This window comes from Drosophila persimilis, unplaced genomic scaffold (assembly GCF_003286085.1).
Source record: "Drosophila persimilis strain 14011-0111.01,24,50 unplaced genomic scaffold, DperRS2 tig00000000-arrow-pilon, whole genome shotgun sequence".
Classification (NCBI taxonomy): Eukaryota; Metazoa; Arthropoda; class Insecta; order Diptera; family Drosophilidae; genus Drosophila; species Drosophila persimilis.
Genome location: NW_020825288.1, coordinates 27179033 through 27206860, shown reverse-complemented (window position 1 = coordinate 27206860; position 27828 = coordinate 27179033). Strand labels below are relative to the sequence as shown.

The window sequence follows — 27828 nt, the reverse complement described above, 5'->3', positions numbered from 1 at the left end:
GATATTAAAAATAAATAATAATCTGCTGTTTAATTTCAGACTTCCAGATAATTTTGAGACATTGGAAAAACTGCAAGTTTTTGCAGCAGAAAATGTACTCGAACATAAAAAAAATCCTAATGATCTCATTTCCATATTGGATGACACTATAAAGCTTTGGTCAGAAGTACTGACTTATAAAGATGCTGGCAAAAACAAACTTCTTGAAGAAATCGGGTTATTTGCCATTGAAAGTTTAAGTCCACCGTGGTCAAATCCTGCCATTGAACGTGTAGTCAGTCAAATAAATATCGTTAAGACCAAGCTTAGGAACAAAATTACTGTTACATACTTAAACTCAATATTAAATATAAGGTTTGTTTTAGTAATATTTGAATACGAATTTGAATTTGAATATGAATACGACTATAATTCTTTTGAATTTTACAGATATGAATTGCGCCGTCATGGCAAATGTTGCCACAACTACCAATTACCGGAGAAATATTTAAATTTAACACGTTCCAGCGATAAATATACCGATTCGGTAATAGCGAGTTGGATAAAATTATAACACAATTAGAAATGTGTATATCTATGTGTTTTTTTATTTTTAGCCTATTTTTTGGCCTGTTTTTACAATTTTTAGCTTGTTTTAGCTTGTGTTTTTGTGAAATCTAGCTTATTTTGACGATCAAAATCTGGCAACACTGTATGGAATACGCCGAAGCCGAAGCCTAAAACAAGAGACCAACTCCCACCAAACTTGACCGCCAAAAATTTAAATTGTTTAAAGGTGAATGAGCAAAAAGTTCTTAAATGCTAGTACGATTTGAGAGCGAAAATTCAAAATACCTTCGTATGGTTATTGATCAAATACCATAGATAACATACAATAATTCCTAATGCTGCAAATTTTTGGCGATAAAATTCTAATGAATCCAATAGGAAAGTGTATGAAATTAAGACACTTTTTATTGTCTGAGTTCAGAGAAAAAAAATGTCCACAATTTTTCTATATTTAAAGATAAGCAGTACCCCGCGACTTTTGATAGTGGCAAAATAATCCAGCTTTGCGGCATCGCGCCTAACTGATAAATCGCTTCTATCGATTTATTGAATTCAAATGACACCATCGCCCGCCAAAGCCCATATTCAAAACGTGATTTGAAATGCAACTTGTGCAATGCACATTATGTACGAAAAGATTTTTATTGAACAAATATTCGGGTTCGAATTCGCTTTGTATTTTTACACTTAATTAGTACGTGCAGGCGTACTGTTAAATTACATATGTAATATGTATGTATGTAATGTATATTATGTACGAGTATGTATTGGGTGTATGGGTGTATGGGTGTGAGGGGGGTGGGTGGCAATGATGCGGTTGGTATAAATATAATGTTTTAGATGTGTGTCGCGGCGTGTAGTATTAGTACATTATTGATGCAACTATAATTAAGAGTGTCCCACATGACACCGCACGTGTTCCGTTCCGATTCATCCAGAATCCAGAAGGTTTTTTCCATTGCAGGGCAGGGTTGGGGTTCTGTTCTTGTGGTACACGACATTTATAACAGAATTATCTTTTCTGTTAATTATGGAGTAAAGTGCTGCAAAAGTGCCGGCTGATTAGGTGTGCTGTTGAGTACGCAGTGCTGAACGATTTGAGCAAATGTTTTGTGTCCGTTGTGGTGTCTGCTGCCAACCCTTTCTTGTTCAATTCCAGCTCGCTGATGAGGCCTGATTTCTGCCGATGCTAGTTTCCATGCTCCATGTGTGCAATGTATTGGTATGTTTGGTTAATCGCGTATATATCATGTAGGGGGTGTAGTGGGTATTAGAACTGTGTTTTTTTTGTTGTTTGTCGTTTGTTTCTCTTCTTGGTGTTGTGTTGTGGCGCCCCATGTCGCTCGCTTGTGCTGGGACTTGGGCAGCGTCCCTTTCCATTACCAGAGTCCCGACGAGTAGCCGCCCGGGGGCACACGGTTCTTGTTGACCACCGAATTGCCACCGTTGTCCCCGTTGCCGACGCTGCCGCTATTGGTCGAGCCGGCGGCCTTAATGTAGTCCGTTCCTCCGGCCCTGTATCCCTCGCCGGTCACGGGATTTCCCTCTGTTGAGTAGAGAACAAAATAAATGGGGATTAGTAAGGCACTAAAATGGCAGATTGCAGTGTAGGCTAAGCCTAGCTAATTCTAAGCGCATTCTCAATCTACTTGTGGAAGCTAAGGCGATCTTTGGAGGATACTCCTCCCAAGAGATCTACGATCCTCCAGAGATCGCTCAGGTGGAGCAAAAGTGCAGGTGTCGGTGTAGGTGTAGGAGCTCGACCTCGAATCTTCTGCTTCACGGGCTTGAGGCCACCCACTCCGTCCCCGTTGAGGCCCAGGCCGGTGATGGGATTACGTGCATTGCACGGACCATGCACCTCCTTCACATAATCCGGGCAGAGGGCCAAGGGCTCCTTGAGATTTGCGGTGCTGCGCATCTTTTCCAGCGAGTGGGGCTGCTCTACGTTGCTTCCCGAGTCTCGGCGCGTCTGAATGTTTACGTCGTGCTTGCCGGTCTCCGTGTAGATCTCGTTGTCCTTTGGCACGTCACCAACTTCGAGGTCCAGGCACGGCAGGTCGATGCCAAGAACGTCGGCTGGTGGGGGTGCAGCTGCACTTGCTACCGGTGTCAGGGGACACCCGGCTGTATCGGTTTTAGTTTGTTTCGATTTCTCGTTATCTTCCACACCTAATGGCAGGCGGATGAAGGGGATGGATGAAGGATGCCAGGATGCCAGGATGCAGGTGGGATGCAGGCAGGACAGGACTTGTAATGGTACTGGCACTACTGGTTCTGATACTCACTGCTCATATTGCGTATGTAGACTGTTGCAAGAAGCCCGGACAAACGACCACCGATGATGCGATACGATTCGATTCGATTCGATGCAAGAATTTATTTTGTTTTTCGTTTCGATTTTAGTTGTGCATGTGCCAGGCGACAAAAAGCCCCGTATGTTTTAGAAAATATTAAACAGAATTTTTACTTATATTTCCACACACTTTTTTGTTGTTTTTTTGTCACACAACCAAAAAAAATAACCAAAAATAATAATCAGAGACCGATGTGAGATTCTATTTCGTTCGTTGTGCCTCGTGTGAGACTACTGACTACTGAACCAAAAACCCCAGCAAATGTGGGCTCCCAAGTCTTTGACGTACGAAACTTGGACTACTTTTCTGCGTTTCTACTTGTAGTTGTGTTTGTTTTTGATCGAAGCCCTAAAGGTGGGTGGGGTGTGGGGTGTGTGGTGTGTATTACCTGATCGGGAGCCACTGTTCATCTTGAGGTTCTCGGTCGAGGACGACACTGACGACGAGGCCGAGGACACGGATCCGCTCTTGCCATTGTATTGGTGTCCATTGGTGGTGTTGGCGGTGCTGCTGCCGTTGGTCAGCAGCTTCTGGGCAGCAGCGGCTGTCTCTGTGTTCTGGCCAAAGGGAATGCTGCTCTTCATGTGGTTCTTGCCGGGTGTGATGGGGCGCATGGGCTCCCCAAAGAGTCGAGAGTGTGAGTCGACGGGCTTCTGGCCGCGACGCGGATTATCACCTGTAGTACAGCATCATCATCATCATCATCAATGAAAACGATCACCAAACGGAGGAAAAACAAACACGAGGAATAACAAAAAGAAACAAAAGATATTCGAAATTAGTGGATTGTTGGTTCGAGCGGTAAAGTTTGGTTATTGTTCTACGAAACAGAGTGGGAGGAGGTACAAGAGTGGACAACAGTGGATCAGTGGGTGAGTGGGTGAGTGGAGTGAATGGATTGCCTTGAGTGTGGTTTTTGCTCCGCCTCTAGTATCTGAATGCATTCAAAATGTCATCAGCAGATGCAAGGAGGAGGAGGTGGAGGAGGAGGAGGTGGTGGTGGAGGTGGCGTGTGGTCGAGTGTGGGAAACTGGTTTTTGCAGTGTTTCGGAGATGATCTCCCTCCTCCTTTTGGGTACTGTGGATTATGGATTACGGACAAGTGTTTCAGTGATGGCGTGGTGGGATTTAGGTGCTGCTCCAACGGAGGGAACTTGCATTTTGGGGAACACACGAAATTAGCAACGAAATGAACAACAACAACGGAAAGAAATGAATGACAAACAACATATATAGGGAGTATGTATTCTCAAGTACCAATGAAATAGAATCTGTGAGCTCCTTGTCGTACTGCAAAGATACGTAGAAAAGACAAAAAAGAGAGAAAACAGTAGAGCGGGGGGAGCAAAAGAAGGAGAGGGGGGAGAACGAGAACAAGAAAACGATAGACATTTCAATAAGCATCTCCAAGGGGGGATGGGGTTCCCCCCCCACATCACAAAACACAAAGGGAAAGGAAAGCACAAATAAATAAGCTTTTTTCGGGGGGCCACTGGACATGGATGGGGAGCACAGCTATTGGGGTGGGGGGTTATTGGGACTTCCATCTCCGTCCTTCCACTTACCAGTATTCTTCACGCTATTGTCCTTCTCGACGGAGAATATGTTGGACACCATGCGGTTCTTCACGTTCCTGGGGGTCTGCGGCATATCCGATCCGAAGATGTCGCTGGAACCGCCGCCCGGAGGCCTGAGCACCCTGCAAGACAAAGAGAAAAAGGAAAACTCATTAATTACAAACACATTCTTTGGGTTTTCCGCGAACGCGCGCACAGTAATTGTTATGGCACAGTGCATAAAGTGCAGACAATTTCCACGCTCTCTGCTTTCGGCCAGTGGCAAATTATGAGAGAGAGATAGAGAGAGAAGAGGAATTGCACTTAATGTCTGTGTCTAAACGTCATCACGCAGGGAGACGGAGAGCGAGAGCTTTTGCTTTTGCTATGGCTCTGGCTGGATGAGCACTCAATGGGCATTAGGAGTCACGGCAAGATGCATCTCTCTCTCTCTTTCTCTCGCTGTCTCTACTTCTCTCTGCTTCAAGCCGCATTGCAATTAAGTGGAAATTCAGCTGAAAGAATTGCAATGCCACACTGGCTTGAAACAAAAGGCTGGAAGAAATGCTAGGCTCTGTGTGGCCCCACGTTAGCTCTGGTCCGAAACCCAGCCACAGTCCGGATCGGAGATGATAGACAGCCTTTGGGTTTCCATCAAAGTAATGACTTGTGTAATAATTATCCAATTGAAATGATTTTTGGTAGATAAAATTGCCAAATCCCTATATCTTTTGCTTTCCCCCCCTCCCCATTGTGGGGCACATTTTCAATGAAATTGTTAATCGCGCAAGCGTGCCGCCTAGCGTGCTTTTACCGTTGTTGCTGTTGCTGTAGCGGCGGCTATCGGCTGGGGGTGGGGGGTACATATCTGTACGATATATCTGTGAATGGTTTCTGTGAATGCATTTCCACAGCCCCCAGCCCCCCAGCATGAGACGTCAATTAAACTCTGCCGCAGCAAAAGCAGCAGCCGTCAAGACCGTCTACTACCGACTGCTGTGGCACATGCCCCCTCTGGCACGGAAAGCCAAAGACCATTCAAATCACTGGAGCTTTCAGTAAGCTAAAAAGACTGCGTTTTTATGGACCATCTAGCCACGCACTGCCCCGACCACCGCAGGAAAGTGAGAGTAAAGTAAGTTTGGTTCGTCTTTGGAGGTAATTAACCAAAATTGCATTGTAATTACTGTCGATTACTGCAGCTTACGACGATACTTAGGGAATGCCACAAATGTAACAATCAAGAAACTCTGCTGTAATAGTAATTATAATCCGAAAATGAGCCACCGAAGGGCAGGAGCAATGAGAAAGAAAGCCACAGATAACCCCCCAGCCCTGAAGACCGACCTATGATTAAGTGATGGCGATTCAATTAAATGTTGGAAAGCTTTCTGAAACGAAGAAGACGGGCGCACGCCTCTTCCTGCCTGGTGGAAAAAGTGCAACCCAATTGCTGCGCCTCTGCCGGAAGAGAGCATGGAGCGTCGGTGCGGTGCGGTGCCTAATTAATTACACAGCCAGGCACTGCTTCATTGTTTTCTCTTCCCCCGAAATAAGTGGGAGCGGGAGAGGAAGAGCAACAGCCGTGCTAAACATGACAAAGCGTCAAAGCGCAAGCCGCAGAGGCAAAATAACCGTTAAATGTTTGGTGTCGCAGCAGCAGCAGCAGCGGCACCGGCAGCGGCAGCAGCAGAGGTTTTAAAGTGTGAGAACTGCTTTTGAAGAGAGAATGAGAGTGAGAGAGGATGAGATATGAGGTGTATTCAAAGCAAGGCATGATAATAAGAGGGTATGCATGTGCGTGAAAGCTGCCGCTGCAGGACCTATACCTATGCGCATAGCCCAATTAGTGCCTCACCTTCCGTTTAACATAGTTTTGTGTAGAGGTGTGGTGGGAAATCAGCAGGCAGAGCAGCAGGCAGAGTTCGGCTTGAGTTGGTGTGTGGGGTAATTGTGATCATAACTGTCACCACACGCACGCACACACACACACACTCCACACTCTCTCCATCTCTCTTTAACAGTGTTCTTATTAAAATGTCTTCAAAAGGCTTGTTAGGACCGGCAGCGGAGCGTGAACACCTCTCTTCCCAGACAAAGACTTGTTTTCATTATTTTCTTTTTTTGGCCAGAGGAAAAACTAACAGAGCAACGGTAAACGGGCAATTTTTGCGCAAGTGACGAACAAGTAATAATTATTTAAACAGTTAAGCCACCGCACCGCACCGCACCGGCAACCAGAGACGCCACACTCTCATGCCACATGCGGCATGTGCATTGTACTAGTACTTTGCGGCGACCCGGCATCTTTTGTGGCGGCCCGATCGAGTGGAAAGCGAAAGTTGCTGCCGCCACATGCGGCGGTATGCCTTATGCCCCATGCCCCCCTCCCTCCCCCCGCCCGGTGCATCATGTGATCAGGCATCATGCTCTGGCCAATGCTATTGCTGCTGGCAGCGATATGCTGACAATCCTAATGGCCTCCAACTTAACTGGGTTATGGTTTATGGCTAATTACCATGCCATTATCCACTGCGGGCAATCCACCAATCCCCCAGTGAAGCCAATGCAAAGGTCAAGCCACTTGACTCCTTCGGTGTGGCACCGCTCCTCTCTGCATACCCCCCACTCATGCATGGCCTGTGGGTTCTGTGTTCTACCGGAGAAAGTGTCACGCTGTGTCTGGCTTCCGATTACCAGGTACTTTCTTTGGCTTCTCCCTTGGGCCTAGGGAGTGTGTCCCACCCGTACAGCCCCATGGGTTAATTCTTTTTTAACCCACTTGCTGTTTTCGTTGTTTTTGAGTTTGACTTTTCCCCTGGGAACCTCTCAATTTTCCTTCAAATTGAAATATGAGCCAAATCGAACTGTGGCGAATGGAAAAGTGTCACCCCCTCCTGCCTCGTGGCCCCCTGCCCCCTGGGTAAAGTGATCTTAACTGAGAAAAACCTTTCACACACAAAGAGCCTGGGGGGGCACTGCGACAAAACCTGACCGCTAGCCAGGTGGAGGCCAAACCGCCGAGGCCCGAGTGCCTGCGAGTGCAGGAGTGCAGGTGGCTCTGAAGAGTGGCCTATCCTGTGGCTTTGTCTGGTCTTTTGGTGATGACAAAAATTAATGTATATCGACGACAGAGCACAGGAGGATAGGAGGATGGGAGGATCGGAGAACAGGGGGCTGAGGCACTGAGTCTAGGCGAAAGGTAGGTGCAAGATGTTGCAAGCAGCTGGGACGCTGGGAAGCTGGGAGTGAATTTCGAAAAACAACCTTTTTTCGGGTAAAAGTTGTTCGGGGTCTCGATGCATATTCCCGCTGAAAAATACTCGACTCAAAGTGATAGTTGTCGCTCTGATTTAGTTTTAGTTTTAGTTATAGTCTTAGTTTAGTTGGTGTTTGGTATCGACGGGCTTTCTGCCTCTCTGCCACTTCTTCTGCGTCGTCACGGGGCTTTAGGGTATTTTCGTCTTTCCTCTCTATTTTTTTTTTCGTTTATTTCTTTTGCTATTTCCTTTCTTTCCTTAACTGCTGTGATAATTGTTTCCACACACACACACCACAAACATACGATCTATCCATCGCTTTCCCAAACGCCTTTCCACCAATTAATTATTACACCAAGTGGGCGTGGCCCAAGTCCAAGTTCGACATTTTTTGCCTTTCCACATTTTTCGATAGACACTCAATTTTTATTATTATTACAGCAACAAAAATAGGTACGCTAAACATTATGAAATTTCATGAACTTTCTAGTGTTTCATCAGATGCGTTGCCACCCCTTTACAGATCTCCAGATGTTCGGGGAGGTTCGAAGATTCGAAGAAGTTTTGCTGGGCTGTGTTTTTGCTAAGGGCGAGAGAGGAGAGAGGGCGAATTCGCTTCTAGGCGAATTCCCAATCAGCACAGGAGAGCGAAGGCAAATTCGCTTCTGGGCGAATTCCCAATCACCGCAGGAGCGAGCGAGCGCGCACTTGAGATCGCAAAGCAAAGAACGAGCGAGGGAGGGCGAATTATTGAGAGCACGAAGCAGATCGGCGAGAGAGCCGCCGAAAAAGCTTCCAGCCAGCCTCGCCGCCGACGAAAGGGTTTGCGCAGTTTCTTGTGCTATTATATTTCTGTATTTAATCTCTAATTAAAACTTTATCCCGTATTAATAAGGAAAAACCCCACTGAAGACATTGACAAGCTCCTCCTCCTCCTAATCTTCATAGACGTCAGCGGCGGGAATTCATTACGACAGTTTTCTAATTAACCAACTGTCAAAAATGCATTTTGCTTCACACGAGTAAAAGTGGAAATCGAAAGATCTTCATCTACCCTCTTTCCCCCCCTCCCCACCCACTGCTCGGTGGAAAAGTGGTTAAAGTTTTTCGAGTATTGACAGCATGTGGGAAAGCGAGTCTGCCGCATTTGGAGCAAAGCAAAGAGCATTTGGAGCATTAAGAAGCTTACGTCTCGGAGGAGATTCCAACGGTAACAAAAGTTTCAATTTCATCAAGAAAATCTCCGTCTCCGTCTGCCTTGCTGTCAACTCTGTCTGGTGCTTCGAGCGAGGAAAAGACAAGTCTCTGAAGAGATTGGATGGTGGATGGTAGATGGAAGTCTTACCGTCTGGCGGCTCAAAAGCTAATTTGTTTTTTGGCTAATGCCTGACCAAAGCAGCAAAGAGGAGTGCCACAGACAGAGGCATGTCTTCTCTCGGAGGCTGGGCGGATGCCTCATGTCGTTTTATAATGAAGTTGCCTGTTGCCGCTGCCGTTGAGGTTGCAACAGGGGTTGCAACTAAACAAAAAAACAAAACACATGCAACTTGATTAATTGCAATTGATTTTTATGACTCTGTTTGGACTGTGTGCTCAAGCTGTGGGACTTGTGATTCACTTTGTGTATGCCACAGGGACAGAGAGAAAGGTTGCAAGGCAAGCGGAGTCTGGTTGTGGGTTTTCCCTGCCATTAAAGGGTCACCACTGAGAGATTTTCACTTGGAATGGAATGGAATGGAATGCCCCTCTCCGCTCCGCTCCACTCCTCCCTTCTGACCGATCATGCAATAAAAATCCACAATTTACTGCCAGCGGAGGGGAGCGGAGACTAGCTTTTATGATTGGTCCATAAACCATGAGGCAGGCAAGGCAGCAGCCATGTCATGCTGCACTGCACCTGTACATCGGAGGCAGGAGTTGGATTCACTCTTCTGTCCAGTCCAGTGGGTTGGCTGGCTGGTTGTTCCACTTGATTCGTTATTCACTCTGCCACTGCCACTGCCAGTGGTGCCCCTGCCACTGCCAGTGGTGCCCCTGCCACTGCCAGTGCTGCCCCTGCCACTGCCACTGCTCCATGCAGATGTCCGGGTAATTGTTTAGTGTTTCTCTCTGGTGCACGCTGCACTGTGGCTCTCCGTTTCTGCTTCTGCTTCTGCTTCTCTTTTGTTTGCTGCTCATTTATTATGATTTTTATTTTGGGGGCTTGTTCGGCCTCAGGGCTCATTACGCTGCAGCGCGGCAGTGCCACACTGTTGCTTCCTTTTGTTTCATCGGTCCAGTCTGCAGACAGAGCTTCGTGCAACCGCAAACACACAAACACACACACACACAATTACAGACACAAAAACTTAATGAAAATTTCAACTGAAGCACGAAAATTGTGTGCGGTTTTCCTCTATTGTAGCTGTGATGATGATGTTGTTGTTCCTGTGGATGATTGTCTCTCCCCCTCCCCCTTCCTATTTTGTGATTTACCTAAAAACGTTGATTAGAGCCAGTCCACCAATCCATTCATTATAATTGTTGCTGCTTCCCAAAAGCAAAGCAAACAAAAGACCAGAAATATTGAAGAATCTGCTGCTTTCCCCCAAAGCCATTGGGGCATGCGGCATGCTGCAGGAGGGGGAGCGGCACTGGAGTGGCAGGAGATCGCTCAAGCGCGGTTTACCGTTTACCGTTCGATTTCCACCACTCCAAAGCTCTTTTCAGCAAAACTAATAATCTGTGGCATGTGGCAGCATTAGGATGAATCAACATTAATGTAGATGGAGAAAGCCCATCGATATGATCCATAGAAATGTGGCTTGAGAGTTGGATATATCTACAGAGGAAGATCTCTAGAATGATTACGCCGCTCATCCGAAAGTGCTGATTGGCTAGGCATTTCAGAAAGAGTCGCTGGATAGAGTGTTTCCTCTGTATAATCTCTGTTTAGGATTATAGTCGTCTAAAGATTTAACAATTCCAATGAATCCAAGCCCCAACTATGATAGCCTTTAGCTTCCACCTGGGAATTACCACCACCCCTTGCTCCCTCTCGCATTTCCCAGATAAAGAAAGCCATCATTCAACTGAAATTTGAATGCCAGCTCTGGAGCTCCACGCACTCTCCACTTCCTTTGGCATTCGCCAGTGTTCCAGGCGCTGTCAGCAGGAGGGAGGAGCGTGACGTGACGCAGCTCTGAAGATGCCACAGCGGGTGGCATAGGAGTCATAGAAGGTGTGTGAGTATCGTGTATCACTGAGGTGTTTTTGATTAATGGAATCCAATGCCCCTCTTCCGAATCAACATCTCAAAAGTCACTCCACTCGCTCAGGAGCGAGCAGCCATGGGAATACACGATGAAAATTCATAATTGGACTCCGACTCCAACTCCAACTCCAACTCTGCGGAGAGCTGCAGTTTCCATCTCTCTCTGGTGGAAATATGCTTCTCTAAGCCACCGCGCTAGATTGTCAATTATCGATAGTGTTTGCCCGATGCCCGATGCCTGATGAATAATTATCGATTAGAGCTGTGGCAAAGGAAAGTGTGTGCTGGCGCGAGAGGAAAAGTTGCAGCCACATGCATGTGGCATGTTGTTTGTGGCACTTTTATTATTATGTATATGCGTATGGGTATGCTTAAACTGTGGGATTGGCTGGCTTTGGCTCCGTAAATTTTTGCGAGCAGAGCCCATATCCATATCCATATCCATTGCCAGAATTGCAGCAGCAGCGAAAGTTGTCTGTGTCTTTCTTTTAAATATGTAATTAATAAATTTGTATTGATTAATTTGCAAGCGGGAGAAGCTATGGCTATGGCTATGTCTATGGCTGTGCGAAAGCGAAAGGACTTTCTAATATATTCCATTCCCGACTGGGGCTGCTCCTCCCGATCAAAATGCTCTTCTCATTCAGGCACCAGGCACCAGGAGGCACTGTATCCGTATCTCTGTATCTGTATCTATACATACATGACGTTGCTAAGGGAACTCCGCTCTGCTGCCAAACTTATTTCCGTGTCAACAGGCATTACATTGACGCAGGCAAATTTTCTGTGATTTCCTTTTTGCGGCCTCGCCTCAATGGGTCATGCCCCACGAAAATTTGTTGACTATTTCTCATACAAATGAGTTTTGTGCAAATATTTACATACATAAATGTTGACTTGGCAACGCAGAAGGCACACATTTCTTATATTATATATAATTATTGGTTAAATTTCTTCTTCGAAGTCCCTCGAAATGGGGTTACGCCGTAAAAATAATTAATATCAACATGTATACGGTATCACGGTATACGGTGCTTTGTACAAAGGAATTCAAGCGTATAATGATCGCCGTACTGTTGTAGACAATGCCATAAACCGAATCAACTGTCATGATTTCCGCCGCTTACACAACCCCCACCACACCCCACCCCCCACCCCGCACACCCCTCAAACAAAAGGGGGCCCAACAGCTCAATCCCCAAGGCAGGCGCCCAATGCAGCCAGCCAGTCGCACCTTTGGAATTTAATTTGATTTGTTTTACAATATAATAGATCGAAAGAAGGAAACAAATCTCGACAGACGGACGGTTGGATGGATGGAAAGAAAGATTAATCATTTTCCACACACAGCGGGAAAGTCAGTCATGGAAAAATGGGAAATCAAAGAGACGCCAATCGGCATTGCAATGGCAATCAATGACAATGATTAACACATTTCCATGGACCATAAAACGAAACAACGTCTCAGGCAAATTGTTTTCTGAATGCACATGGCATACATTTATATCTGCTATATCTACACGGAAAATTATTTAGAGACCAGCACTAATCTGGTAAGCGGCGGGACGGCCTGCAAAACAGAGGGTTCAATGCACTGACAGACAGTCAAGCGGCGGACAGCAGACAACGGACAACGGACAGCGGACAGTAGAACGTACAGTAGAGCAGGGAACGGAACAACAGAGGCATTTTGGTAACGATTTTTGTTGCCTTGCCAGTCGAAAGGCAAGGCAATGGCCATCCTCCTTATACACCTTGTACCGGCACAACCCAACACGGGGGGCACAGGCACACCTCCTCTCCCAGTCATTCCGCCAGTGAGGTGACGGGTGGATGGGTGGTGCCACGGGAAGGGGCTTGGTCAAAGAATTGCAAGCTTGAAACAAAGGAAAAACTTCGGTCGGACTCACAAAAAAGAAAGGTGCGCTCTCAAAAGGTGCGAGTGCGAGTCGAAGCATGGGATACCCTTTGAAACATATCTTTTTTGGTTAATTCTGAAAGTAAATCAAGTACAAGTTCTAAGCAAGAGATCCTTTAGGGTTCTGTCCTCCTCCTTAATTTGCATTTTCCTTTGTGCAACTTCTGTGGCACCACATAACAAGGAAAGAGCTTTCTTTGTGCGCTTTCTTTCGAGTGGGGGGCAGCCCTACTCCCTGTTATACCCTGCCCCAAAAGAATGCCGCGGCCCCTTTGACTTTGGTTTGGGGTGCAGTGGGCAAGAAGTAGGAGCAGCCGTGGGGGCTTGTTGGCAGGTGGCAAGTGGCAAGTAGAGGAGGAAAATCAATGAGACATCCAAAGAGTGCCAGCAGCTGGTCGGTTCGGCACTTGGGCACTTTGGGGGCCCAGTGGCTGGGTGGTTGGGTACTTGGGTGGTGGGAAGTAGGCGCCGCTTGCAAAAGTGGTTCTCTTCACGGATTACACATACGCCAGCCAGCCAGCCAGTCAGCCAGCCAGCCAACACGTACGTGGTGTTGTTGTTATTGTTTTTTGCTGGTTAGTTACTTAGTGAGAGGTGAATGCACGCTAAATTAATCTCAGAGGCACCAGCACACACAGATACACACACAGATACATGCATATTCATACAGATGTGTGTGTGTGTGTGTGTGGTGGAACGCTAGATGCAGTTCAAACAATGATGAGATGATTGAAGACTTCTGCAATCTGGGCAAACAATATGTACGGGGCAAACATAGGATAACGGTATTTCGGCAGGCACCATCCGAAAGCTCTCTCTTACCTTTTCTTGGCTTTGCCCACGTTGTAAAGCTCGACGTGTTTGAATGCAGCATAAGCGGCCATTGCTGATTGAATGCGGATGGTAGGTGGGGCGGTGGGTGGACAGAGAAGTCGAAAGTTTGTTCTGTTTTTTTTTTCCAAGAAGAGCTACGCTTACAGCTGCCCTATTTTTGTGCACCACAAAAGATCTAAACGAACCGAGGAGGAACGGGAGGTTAGAGAGATGCCGGGCGGAGGCGGGAGAGAGGGGGGAAAATGTTGCAGCGATGACTCATGGGGATGCTGCCAGTGGCTGGGCCTGTGCCAGTGCGTAAAATCAATAAAATCCCGTATCACGTAGGAATGGAGGAATGTGCAAGGAGTCTGTGCACAGACGCAGCAGCACACGAAAAGAGCGTGAGGCAGGACCGGACGAACGAATGAGAGAGACAGAGAGAGCGGATGAGGAATCGGAAGTTAGATAAGATGATTCAGCAGCAGCAGGACTCAGCAGAATTTTTGCAACATTTTTCCCCCTAGTCCCCAGACCCCCATCCCTGCTCCAGGGGCACACTTTTCTTCACTAACAAAGTAAGCTCCAACTGTGGAAACACACACACGGCGCGTCACGGGAACAACAAATTTTCGGTTCGAAGGATATGCGGAACTGCAAATGTGTTCGGTGCTCGGTGCTCGGTATTCGGCTTTCGTTATTCACGGCGATTTCTGCTGCTGATGTGAACGGGTCGGTCTTAGGTTGCGATTTAAAGTGCATTCGGAAAAGTGAAAAGCATTTTATACCACGGCAGCAGAGGCGCAGCAGAGCCCGCAGCAGAGGCCGCGCAGCAGCGGCAGCGAGAAGTTTTATCGATCCAAAAACAACGACCAGGCGGCCGCACGAACCCAACTCTCGCTCCGAGAGAGCGCACAAGCCACAGAAAGAGAGGGAGCACCAGCTCCGAGCGCAGAGTATATCAAGCCGAAGGTGGAGGCAGTGGCATATACGAACTGTGGGGAGTGTGAGCGCTCTTTGGAGCTGTCTCACCCAGCAAGCTACGAGCATGTGGCGTGGCTCATCAAAACAAAAACAAACTACAGCTGATTCAAGTGGAGTTGCCTCTCTCTCCAACTCTCTGGTGCGCACTGCCCTCTCTTCACCACACTCCTCACTTCACCACACTGCCGTGTGGTAGGTCACCTAAAAAGAAGAATCTCTCAAGCTTACGCTCCAAGAACACCTGCGGGATTAAAATTTCGCCTGGTTTTACGAGTACTACTGTGTGTGCAAAAATATGCGCAGATATGCTTCAGTTCAGCTTTTCCACTGGCAAAACCGAATGCGGAGAAAAACTCAAGCAGCAGCAGCAAAAAATAGTTCAGGTCTAGTGCACTTCAGGGTTCCTATGCAATTGTTTTCCTCCTCCGCTCGTCCCCAACACACCTCTACTTCATGTAGCAGCAGCAGCACTCAAGATGCTGCTCTGTTTGCCGGACGTAAATCACTTTCATCATCAGCGAGGATCGAGGTACAGGGGCAGAGGCCGAGGGGGTTTGCGGCCAGCAGCAAACTCTAATTCCAAATGTCTTGCCACTAATGAGGCCGGTCCGTTGCAAGCAGCAGAAACCAAATGCAAAATATATTTGCATACTTCGTTTGCCTCTTTTCTTGGAACAGAACACAACATTTGGCACAGATCTCTCTTCCACACAGCTGAACAGCTGAACAGCAGAACAGGAAGCCAGAACCGTCCGACGACCGACGGCCGACGGGGTAATGGAGGTTATTTTTAGCTTTTTGGTAGGGAAAACCAGAGGAAGAGTTGACTGGCCTAGTGGATGCATCGCACCGCACCGCACCGTCTGCAACCTGACACCGGCAGCCAGCCATGCCACTTGCTCCTCCAATCCCCACCCCTGTCCCCAATGTCCCGCTCTTCTGTCAGCACCAGTATTGGCAGTAGTCGTAAAAGCCTAGGCGTAATGCACTTGCAACGTGGCAGACACAAGCCCACTCCATGCGGGTAAAAATAGGCGGGAAGACCTAGTACTCCTACTCCTTTCCACCACCCATATCTTGGGCCACGTAGTGCTCTATCGTGCAAAGTATCGACTAGAAAAGTGATTTCTTCCACCATCGGCTGTCGCCAGTGTCGCCTCTCATTCGGGTTCGAGTGTAGTAGAGTGCATTGGAACATGCCCTCTACACTCTCCTCTCCTATGTCCATCCTCTGCGTCTGTCTCTGCCTCTGCCTTTCGAGTGTATTGGCAGCGTATGGTGTGTGTGTCTAATCTCATCGAAAGCGTCTGCTGCTGCTGCTGCTCCTTATGGCATGTGGCCGTTGACTAGTTAAAACATCATGCAACACACACATACACACACACTGGAGTGGGCATGTACGTGGGCAGCGGCATCTGACAATTGAAGTGACACCGCGGCAGCAAACCCTACGAATATAATGTGATTGTTAACCAGGCGCATTGACACTTACTCTTCGAGCCAATACTTCAATACATACTCTGTCCCCTCCATCCCTCCCCCAACGATGCACCGTGCAACAGCAAATATTGTACATACTGCGAATATTTAAGTCAATAAATAATTTCACTGCATAAAGTGAAATTTCCGGGGCTGTCTACTGCCTGCTGCCGACTGTCTTGTGCCACAGCCCTCTGCATAATTACCAATCCAACTAACGGCAGTCTCCCTCCCTCCCGTATCGTACGTGCTTAACATATGGAAACTATAATATTTGTGACATTCGGAAATGCATTTTCCATTGCCATATTTGCCATATGAGAAGAAACTTTGGTTAATTATAAGCATTACACTCACTTTTATTACGCGTGCATTGATCGCTAGCAGACAAGAGGCAGAGGAGGGATAGAGCTTTAAGCACACGAAAGAATCAGAGATTAAGCAGGCGATGGAATGAGAGGCGGACAAGTGAGGAGGCGGGCTTTGAAATCGAAACGAAGGGAATGAGAGAGCAAGCCAGGGCCCGACACTGTGCTTGGGAGAGTGTTCTGCCGCTGCGCTGCCGCTCTCGCACACGAGTATTGGTCCGTTTTGCCTGCTGTCCACGCACACAGACGCACTAAAGCTCGATCGTTTATTTTCAAGAGAGGACGCACCACAAAGCAGGAGATTGCATTTGGATGCTAGCAAGCCTTTCTCTCTCCCTCTCTCTCAGCGGAGAAGATTAACCCATATACCATAATATATTTTTGTTGCTATTTAACGGTCTATGAAATCACTCAGAAGCGAAAATTATAGAGTGCGAGTGGAGTACCAGTACCAGAGTGCTCCCCATATGAATATTCAGTTTTTAAGTTTTCTCTGCGGCTGACAGGCAGGCAGGCAGGCCATTGACTGACCAGCAGAAAAGCAGTCTTTAAAGCGGAGATTAAATGGAGTAATTAGGAAAACGTGCAGAGGCAAACGGCGGACAAAACGGAGGGGAACGGAGGGGGAAAGAGGAGCAGCAGAAGCACATCAAAACCATCAAAATGCTACTTTCGGTCAGAAAGGTGAGCGGTGGCCCCATGCCCCATGCCACATTTAGTTTTGGCCAACAACTTACTTTAGCTTTCCTTTCGTTCCCGCTGCTACGACTGCGACGGCGACTGCGACTACTGCCTGCTGCTGCCGCTGCTGGGAAATTAATCTTTTTCTTTTTTTTTTTCGCTCGGACGGACAGGGTTTATCATATGATTAAGGCATTAGCCTCGGCCCAGGGGCCACGAAACTAAATCAACAGAAAATCGAGACAGGAAAATTATCAAGGGAAATGCATCATGAAAAACAGTTTAATCAATCTCCATCTTTCTTTCATAGAGAGAGAGAGGGAGAGACAGAGAGGGGCTGCTCTCTTCTCTTGAGAGTAGAACATGGCATGTAATGGGGAAACACTTTCCCTTTCGCTCTCTCTCGCTCGCTCTTACTCACACGCACCCGTATACGTACGCGTATGTAATCACGCTTTTAATACCGTTGTAAGCCGCCTCAAGCGGCCTAAAAGCAGGGCCCAGGTCCCAAGCTTCAATGCTGGTTCAATGCCTGAAATGATGCCTTAATGATTGGCCCCACAAAAGCGCGAGCGACGGAGCAACTTCCTCGAATGCATTGTCTGTTGCCACAACACACACACACGCACACACACACACACATGTGTGTGCCTGGGGCTTGGGTGGGGGTAAGGTAACAATTACCAGAGACCCACAACCCATCCACAATGCTCTCTCCCCCTGCTATCTCGAAGCAAAGCTGGCGTTAAATTAATGCTTTAATTTCTTTTGACTTTTAACTTTTCAACTGCCCCACCCCGCCCCACCCCTCCCTCTTACTCTTTCCTACCCTTTCTTTCGGGTTTCGTGTCGAACAACAATTGGATGGAAAAGTTTTCATTGAAAAAAGTGATCCCCAAACAACCGCCTGCCCCTCCCCCCATCTGCTGGCTGTCTGTCTTCTAAAATGCGTGAGGTCCACTTTTGTTTATACAAAAAACACCAATCTTAAGGCAAAGCAAATGTTGCAAAATATTTGCTCTGCAATATGGAGCACAGCCAAAGATAATGATACTTCTCCGTCTTGCAGTTGGTGGAGGCTTCACTGTAGGACTTGTGTCTGCTTCTATATATACACCACAGCGATATTCTCTCATGCTGGGGGATGTGGAGTCTGTGTCTGGCCAATAAAATGTTGTGTCTGGCACTTGATCTCTGCCCAGCAGCCCAGCAGATGCCATAAGGAAGCTAAAGAGTTGCATCTTTAATGGCTTCGAGAGCAGCAGACGACCACTTGACCAGGGAATGCCACAGGGTCTCCACCCTTTCACCCCCTTCCTCCCCTGCCGCAGAGAGGCACAAATTTCTTCAGCAAGAATGCTAATCGATTGCCTAGAACTTTGTTAGTTATCGTGTAATCGATTGAAACCAAAAGTTTCTCCTCCTCCGCTGCTACTTCGTTCCCCCTTCTTCAGCCACGCCCTCATGCCACAGGCACTGCAGTGCAGTGCAGCATTTTCCTTGACATTTTTCAGCGTACAAACGGCGAAAAACTGCACAAACTTTTCCAAATTACGTGGGAAATGAAGAGAGAGGGAGAGAAAAAAGGTCGAAGGCAAGGCAAGGTCTTTAGAACAGTTTTCAATTCAATTAAATGGAATCAACATTAAATCAACAAATAAACAAACAATTAAAACGGAATTAAAACAATTGTTTTGGTGGTTCGAAATGGGGCAGAGGGAGGGCAGGGGAGGAGATAATTTTGATGGCTTTGCGGGGCAACATCTCTTTATAGAATTTCATTCCATGGATTCGCGTGGGTTGCAATCGAACACATGTCTCTGTCCCCAAAACAATTCCAAAATGGGATTCCAGCTAGTAGATTCCCATCAATGATGGGAATTACAGGCAGTTATGATTACAAGAAGGAGGAGGGGATATGCCAGAGATGTATATTCAAATGTGTATCAACAATGGATGGAAAGAAGGAGCCAATGGACGGGCAACTATTCCCCCGATGATCGCATGTCTGCGGTGCATTCAATGTGGAATGCAACTCCAACTCCTCACCACCCCCTCCTCTTGGATCGGCCGATAATGGTCAAGTGCAGTGCGTGATTCAGACTCCGGGGTCCGGACTCTCGTTGGGTGTTTGCTTAGCCATTAGCCCAAAGTCGAGAGCCAAAATTGGGTATCAATTTGGGCTTTGATCGGTTTCGGCTTCGGCTTCGACTTCGAATTTGGCTTTGGTTTTGGTTTTTGTTTCAGCCACAGTTTCTCTCCCCTTCAGCCGATCTGTGAAGTGAAAAGTTTGCACATAAACCCATTGAGCGCAACGAGTGGCAGAGTGGCAGAGAGGCACAAAAGCACAGCTGAATTATTATTTGTTTATCGAGTGAAAGGCAGAGCTTGAAGCTGAAATTTGATTTGTTACACTCTTTGGTTAATTAAAAACCAAACCAAGAATCGATCTTTCGACCAAGGGGATGCCTCTAAGCAGCTCTAAGCGGCTCCCAATCGTTTCCTTGATCTTCTCAGAGCCAATGTCCGAGAGTTTTTGGGCTGTTTCTTCTGGGAAACTCAATTTGTTGTCGTCGTCGCTGACTAATATTTCCGACCAAAGAGTTAACACAATTTAAGAAGCCGTCAAACTGGGAGGGGCACATGCAGCATGCAACATGGAGCGAACAGAGTGTCGACTGTGTGTGTCAGCACTTTTCACGTTTGTGGGGGGGTGGGGGTACTCGTACGTGCAACCAAGGGGAAGGCGATGCAGCAGCTGTCGCTGGGGCTTAGACCAAGATCCAAGAGCAAAGCCAAGAGCAAAGCCGAATGCTAGTCGAATGGTGGGGAAAATATATGCTTTCCTCTAAGCTGGAAAGCAGATCTTAGATAATCCCAGCGGAGCAGATGAATGAGTTGTGGCTGTGTCGCTGTGTTGCTGTGTTGCTGTGTGCATCCATTGCCCATTTCCCAGCTAATTGAAATTCTTGGAAACCAAATCAAATGTTATATAAAATGCTTTGCGCGACGGTTGCCTCTCTACTACGCATCGTTCTGCTCATAAGATCATGGATGATGATGATGATGTGTGGCATGCAGCGACGTCGTCGTCGTCGGCGTCTCCTTCTCAAATCCCAATCTTCAGACTGATCTTCATCTGTGCGTCAAATCTTGCGGCATGCCAACGGAACATTAACGCTAGAGGATATATAGAGGGGAGGCTGGCTCTAAGCTTCTCCCTCTCCCCCAAAGTTTGCTCCATTTTACGGATGGTTGGCCCAGAATCTGTAGCCTGGGAAGAGGAGCTGGAAGAGGAGTTCAGCCTGAAATGCATTCCATTCATTATGATTACTATTAAATTAGGAATTCCCGTTTCTTTTATTTTCTTTCGTTCTGCTGCAACTTCTTCTTCTTCCTCTTCTGTTTCTTTAGATGCGAATCATTTTCGCTGTGGAAAGAAATGCTCGCTCAAAGACGGAGCCCGCGCGCTCAAACGATGGTAATTATTTACGCCGATTTCAGTGTGCAGATTAGCAGATAATGCCACAGACACAACCGCAGCCACCAGTGCAACAGAGGCACGAACTGTGAGGCGCAACATGCCACTTCTGGCTCCGGCTCTCAAACAAAGATAAATGGGGTATGGAGATGGAGATGAAGAGTGGGGAAGGTTAATGTTAGATCATAATATACTAATGAATATACCCATACAATATTTAAGTCTTAAAACAATCTTGAGGATATCATCCGAAGATAGCTTTCACTCCAAATCATTTGGGATCGAATCCAGAGTCCAAATGGAGTCCCATTTCCAAGTGGGACACCAGCAGCAGAGACACGACATTCCTTATCCGCTAAACGGCCATCAAAAATGCAAATGCAATTCTCTGGGCAGTCACTCATTTCCACACTCATCCATCAATCAATCAATCAATCAAATTCACGCCACCTGGAGCTTATCGATGGATCAATCTTTTTGGCAACGATATTCCCCAATTGCACATAAATTGCTGGGCAGCGACAGCCGGCCGGCCATCAGTTCTTCCAAATAAACCAGAAAGAGATGCCAAAACAACATTCATGTGATTCAAATGTATCTTTTTGATAATACCAAAAGTCACCTAGGCGCCAACTAGCGAAGTTTCTTTGAACTAGTAGCAAACAAAACAGTGTTGCCAGACAAGCAGAAATTGGTGAAGCCAACTCGACTCGGAAGATGTCGCTAGTGCATAGTTTTTCCATGGCGGTTCGCCAGCACTGTAATAGATGGCGCCATGGTGCGCTCAGCCAATCGCGTTTTACGACTATTATTTCTATCAACACTGGTAAGTTCTATGTATACACGATCAGGATGAAAATTGCTGTATTTATAGATAATTTCGGATTCTTGGAAACCATTTTTTGCCTGCTATAAGTGCCTCTTGTTCTACTTCGCTCTCTGATAAATCTTCTACTCTCAAGAAATTGGCCTCTCCTTATCTCTCTTCTGGTCGCTTCGAATTCGACCCTTAACCTTCTGCCTGCATTCTGTGTGTATTTATTTAGGCAGCATCTGAAATCAGAAATATTGTTATCTTTATGGCCAGCCGCCGCCACAGTGGTGTTTGCATCCGCGTTTTGAGTGTGTGTTTGCGACCATTCCCATTCCCATTCCGAGACGGAGAACGGAACAACGATAATAGCAAATCAAACAGAGAGAAAGAGAGAGAGAGAGGGAGGGGGAGAGTCCCCGCTTCATTCGTTTCATCCGCTTATAGGAGATAGGGGTTCCAAACAAAGGCTTAAGAATGCTCGGCTTGGGGGCTTTGATAATGGATATCTATTTCAAAACACATAAATGCCGCCCGCATTGTTGTTCAATTTCCACCAATTCTCAGATGGAAAATTATTACAGGAATGGAATTAATTTCCGTTAAAGAAGAGAGAGGCTGGAGGGAGGAGGAAGGAGAGTAAGGGGCACCTGCTGTAGCCGGTTTGGTTTCTCGCAGAATTCTCCTGAGCGACTGAGAGGAGGAGCTGGGCGGAACGAAAGAAAGCGTCGAAGAGTGGGATGGGATCGAAGAGGAAACCTGTTTCTGGACAGAAGTGTGCTTCAGCGTCAGCAGAAGCCTCCAACGGCAGTCGAGACGTCGACCCAGTCGCCTTTTCTTTAGCGGATCCTCCCCTGGGCGGATGGATCCCTTTCCTGGGATTGGGAATTGGGATTGCGATTGTGAGTGAGATGGAGAGGAAGGCATTCTCCAGGGAGGAACACCAGAACCTGTTGATAAACATGACGGAGCACAAAGGTGGACATGAGAGGATGAGTTGTCGTCTGTCTCTGAATCTCCGTCGCTCCTCTTCGCTTCTCCGATCCGATCTCCCTTCCGTTTCAGTGTCAAGAGTGAACGAACTTTTGGGGCAAGTCGCAAACTTCTCTTGTCATCATCAGCGTCATCGTCGAGCAGGTAGTCTCAGTCAATGGACTTGGCTTAAACTTAATGCAGCTGTTCCAGCTGGCCATCAGCCAGATCCAAGCCTCATTCCACGAACCACAGACTATCGTATGAATAATATTTATGATATTTTAGCTGTTAATAACATGGAACAGCACCGATTTGTGCACTCTGAAAACTGTCAAATCCGATAAAGACCAGAATTCTGAGCAAACTTTCTCGCAGTTATTTATTCTAGCAAAAAATCCCCACCTTTCCACGGTATTCAGTCTCCCCAGAAGAGGTCTTCAAGGTTCCGCTTTGATGTTTACTTTTTGGAGTATGCAAAATATTTATAATAAATAAATAAAAACGAAAAGATAGATATGAAATATGGTATATGTCATCCAATTCCCGGAATGTACTCGCGTGTTATCGCATTTCAATGGGAACCTTGTTCCAGAGGGGGATTGGGGGTGGGCGTTGCCGAAACCCAGACAATTTGCATCGAGAGTAACCCAGATTGTGGCCATTGACTCCTCGCTGGCCGATGGATCGCATTTCCAGTTTCCAGTTTCTTCCAGATCTTTTTTCATTTCGCTATGCAATTCGGAAAGAACTTATCATGGAATGGGGGGAATGGAATGCTTCACTAATTAAAGCGTAAATTAATTCAGACCCAGACTCCAGATGTATCTCCGATCTCTGGGTGTGTTCTTTGTCTGGAGATATCTGGGTTATTATACATAAATTCTATATTCGAGTGACCAAAATGGAGAGCAATCGTAAAATAAATCAAACAAAAGAAGCTTAAATTATTCAGAGACTCAGAAGAGGCCCTAACGATAGCCTCCAGTTTTGATTCTTCACACGATCCGCTGGATCCGCTGCATCGCCAGGACAAGTGCCTCTAGAGAGTTCCAGAATCTGCCTCTCCCCCTTCAAAAAACGAAAACAAAACCCCCCCACGACGAGCACATGCCAAATCCTCAATTGATTTAATTTCTGCGCAAAATTCTGCGGGGAATTGCAATGCAGGCTCAAAATCCACCCTCGGATGGAGGTCCTTCTGTTCTGTTGGTGGTGGTTGCAGCTGCAGAGAAACCCCTGAAGGGCTTTCACTTTCGCAAACAAATCCCGGCTCCGGCTCCTGCTCCAGATCCGCTCCAGGCAGTGCACTTCCAAATGCAGCAACCCCTGCAATCCATCCAGACAGACCTGTCCTTGGAAATTACCCACCACCGCCAAAATGGGGGGGGCGGGTGCTCGTCTGGGATCTGGGCTCTGGGGGGCTGAGGCCTGTTTTCAAGGTCCAAAAGTCAGACTACCGGCGTCTGGGATTAGGTGGGGCGTGGGCCGTGGGGAGGGGCAGTAAGGGCAATTCGCAATTCAGGTAGCGCGCTAATCGTAGGCCTGGCCTAACTACAGGATGAGGCGACGGAGGCGACACTCATCAGTGATTCACGGCACCGAGTCGAGTCGAGTTTCGAGTGCATTGTCATGTGGAGACAGAACACAAAGGAACAGAGCCAAAGAGGGACACGCCCTGTTCGGGCCCACAAAGAAAAGAGAGCCGGAGAACGTGTCAAGCCTGTAAGATGATTATGGATATGGATAATGGAGGCCTACGTCCCTACGTCCATACGTCCCTCTGTCCCCCCCATGACTCCTCTCCCAATCAATGCAAATATGTGTATATACATGTGTATATAAAATATGGCTGAATCAGTGGGAGCAATCCATTTAACCCGCCTGCGGAGCTGTGCGGAGGCCTGGAGGAGAGCTCGAGAGCTGGAGAGCCAGCTGCTTGTGCGCGATTCGCGAACAAAGAAGAAGGAGGAGGCAAGAGGCTGGAGGCTGGAGGCAGGAGGGAAAATCAGTTTTCCATCAGCTCTCGTGCTCTGGCTGTGAGTCAGCAATTTACGCCCAGAGTTCAGGGATCTCTCCGAGTCGCAGAGCCAAGGCTTCCACCATAAATCCGCAGCAGCAGCAGCAGCAGCAGCATCAACAGCAGAGAGAGGGTGGGCGTGTGGCAATAGACCATAATGGTAATCGCCCATGCAGCCGGCAACAGCAGATCCGAGAGCCCAGAGCCAGAGGCACAGATCTGATCAGATCGAGTGGGGGGCAAGTGGGGGGGAAACTGTGTAAAGATTGTTCTACAAATGGGAGGAAAACTGAGTATGAGTACGAGTATGCAAAAACGAGCCCCAGTCCCAGCCACAGCCACAGCGCGAAACGCGTAATCAAACAGGCAGGGGACTGCCTTATAAGGCGACACAAATGGTCCGAGTCCGAGTCAGAGCCGGGAGCCGGGGAGCTGCTAAAAAATGTACAATTTAACAATTACCGAAAGTGAGTATCTCAGTGTCTCGGCGTATCTCTGCGTATCTGCCGTATCTGTTGCGTGTCCAATTATAGTGAAAATATTACCAAAATTGTCACTCAATGGGGCATTTGATTTCGGGGCTTACACCCAAAGATACTCGAATACTCGCTGCTCAGCGAAGCGTTTTGCATTTGCTTGCTTTGAGACAGCCTTGAGATTTGCTTATACGGCCACAGCCAATCCACAGGCCAGACCATGGGGAGGCATTGACGTATTGGAGCTCTTGTTCCCAATTAGGCAATCGAGTAATCGAGAAGGTAAGCCGGAAACATACCTGCAGAGGGACGGGGGAAAGAGCAGAGAGGCACCTTAGTCATACTCCCCACTCCCCCCATTCTCGCAAAGGGCACACAAAAGTTAAAATAAAGTCAAAACAATTATCTAACAAAATGAAGATACATTCATTTGAAATCCCTTTTAAGACCCAAAATCGCTTCCCTTCCCCTCCTTTTACACCGTTCCAAATGCACTCATTAATCATTCATCAATCGGTCGGTCGGTCTCTGCCTTGGGGTATGACTCACTGGCGGATAGATCCATCCATCCATCCAGGAAACGTGACTCTCTTAGGGCTTCCCTAATTTAAACACACACTCACAAAAAAAAGACAATTTATCTACCAGGGAGACTCGGGGAGGACAGGGACACGGCCCACCCTTGCATCCAGGCCTGGAATGCATTTGACCTGACATCTGGAGGAGGAGGAGGAGCGACACATATGACAGATAGTGTGTCCTACTATGGCCTCTGTGTATCGGTGTATCGTCGGTCGGTCGGTCGGGGGGTTGCTTATCGTGTGGGCTGCATGCGTCAACCGTCAACCATCAACTCCTCCTCCTTCTCCTGTTCTGGCCCTCTCTCGGTCTATGGCGAGTAGCAGCAACGGATTAATATGGGCTTGTCGTCTGTCTGCATTTTGGGTGCGGCCTGCCCGCCGCCGCCTGCATTCGCGGCTTTCTCCAGAGGTTCTACCATCCATCGGCGTGGAATTAGATCCATCCATTGAGTCGTACTAAAAGGCTAGGCCCAGACCCAGACCCAAACCCATCCCCATAGCCACATAGCCACATAGCAATTCAGGCCAGGCTAAGGCAATCAAAATCGACATTTAGTTTTATGGCCAACAACGAGAAGCAGAAAACAGAAACAGAAAAACCAAACGAACATGCAATGTGTCCAGAGTTCAATGCACTTGCCTCTCAGCGTCAGCGCCAGCGCCAGCCTGAAACTTCGCTGCACTCAGATCGCGTGACTTGTTAAATATAGCATATATTGTAGAGGCAGAAACAACACCTAGAGAGTGCGGCACGTGACGACATTATGGCTAAAACGTATCCCCATCGCCCCGAACATAGCCGAACATGGATATATGCACGGTAATTATACGATTTGGGGTCGTCGCTGCAGTCCGGGAGAGAGAGCGCGCCAGTGGACACACAATCGCAGCCCGCCACTGTACAAGAAACCCCCCCACCCAGCGCACGTAGGACCTGCAATTACTCATCGGCCGCCATCGGAAAAGCAGCAGCAATAATAATAATAATGATGATGATGATGGTGGTAATAATCAAGTGCGAAACCAAGCAGCTGCAGAAGAATAGTTCCAGCATGACTCAGGAGTGCTGCTGGTGCCACTTATAGACCGTCTTATACGAAGTGCTTCCGAAAAACAAAAGGCAGCGCCATTTGGATCGCAAATAATTACAGTGGAGGTCCCATTGGAGCAGACACTGAAGAATGTTCCAGTGCACTCCCCGTACAGACGGCAGGAAGATCCGCGGAAAGTGATTTTCCACCTCGGTTGGGCGGACAGCCAATAGTTCTAGTAGTTTCGGGTACTCCAAAGCACTGTCCGATCAAGAGAGCCTTTACTGTGTTATAAATTATATCAAACGGTATAAAAACACACAGAGATAGAAGGAGAGGGACGGACAGATGTCCACTGCATGATGGTCGTAAAGCAAAGGGAAGGGAGGGGTAGGGTAACTGGAAACTGGCACACTGGCTGCTCTGGCCTTGCCCCGACCGACAGTTACATGTGTGTGTGTGTGTGTGGTGTGCACTTAGCTAGAACCACCACTGTACTAGTGTCGCTTAAAATGGTAAGAATATTGAATTCCGGCTGCAGCTGGATCCCCCCCATCCTATCTGGTGCATTGATGGCTGACGGCGGGCGTATATCAAATATTAGTTGTTAAGGGCGTTTCCAGGCGGCGGAGGACTCCAGGAAACGCGTCCACAACAATAACTTTATAGCCCGATTCAATTTTAACAGTTATCCGCAGCGTCGAAGGCGGAAAAAACGCCAGCGAAATATCAATATAGCGGTAAATGGAACACCAGAGAAATATGAATCGAAAGCATAACAGAGATTCGGAACGGAAATGCCGGAATAAGAGTTAATGGGGTGGGGAAGCCACAATGCCAAAAGAAACCGAAAGAGTGCAAAAAATAAAGACGATAAACGTTTTATTGCAAATTTACGAAAGAACCACCAATACCAATACCAGCAAATCGTTTGAATGTGTGCGCCCAACGCCTACATTACCAAACGAACACTCACGCACACACCCGTAGCGTTTAAAAATGCCGGCAAATTTTGTCCCTTGAACACACTTACTTGCTGCTGGACTTGCTGTCGGTGATATCGTAATTGGAGATCATCTTGCTGCTTCTGGTCTGATCTGATCTGTTGCTCTTGCTCTTGAAGTATCGTCAAATCTATAGTCACGAACGAACACGCTTTAATCTAAACACACAAGTAAATGCAACGAGAAATGCACACAAAGGAAAATTCTAAGAGCGTCGCGGGCACGTTTGTACAG

At 47.3% G+C, this 27828-nt stretch overlaps 1 protein-coding gene across 9 annotated transcripts; it reads right to left on the bottom strand.

The window, feature by feature from the left end:
- Window positions 1-1161: 1161 nt before the first annotated feature.
- On the bottom strand, window positions 1162-27798 carry LOC6594123 (microtubule-associated protein Jupiter). Of its 9 annotated transcripts, XM_026991906.1 has the most exons (8): window positions 14282-14431; window positions 13716-13902; window positions 4472-4605; window positions 4164-4196; window positions 3295-3582; window positions 2838-2858; window positions 2314-2721; window positions 1162-2095 (listed from the first exon to the last, which is right to left on the bottom strand). In XM_026991906.1, exons 2-8 carry the CDS (start codon window positions 13775-13777, stop codon window positions 1929-1931), a joined length of 1113 nt encoding a protein of 370 aa, XP_026847707.1. In that variant the 5' UTR covers window positions 13778-13902; window positions 14282-14431; the 3' UTR covers window positions 1162-1928. The 9 variants fall into 9 exon arrangements, with proteins under 9 accessions (XP_026847707.1, XP_026847716.1, XP_026847722.1 ...); XM_026991915.1 differs by lacking the exons at window positions 13716-13902; window positions 14282-14431 and adding an exon at window positions 27624-27798; XM_026991921.1 differs by lacking the exon at window positions 4164-4196 and having other exon boundaries at window positions 14282-14429.
- Between the last annotated feature and the right edge of the window lie 30 nt (window positions 27799-27828).

Bases quoted from the DNA above. Each gene is read 5' to 3' on its own strand.
- LOC6594123 (XM_026991906.1), bottom strand. From the start codon at position 13,777: ATGGCCGCTTATGCTGCATTCAAACACGTCGAGCTTTACAACGTGGGC. The intron at 4,197-4,471 runs GTAAGTGGAAGG...GTATCTTTGCAG, and splicing joins CAATAGCGTGAAGAATACTG to TACGACAAGGAGCTCACAGA. The intron at 2,096-2,313 runs GTCGAGCTCCTA...TCTACTCAACAG, and splicing joins CGTGAAGCAGAAGATTCGAG to AGGGAAATCCCGTGACCGGC.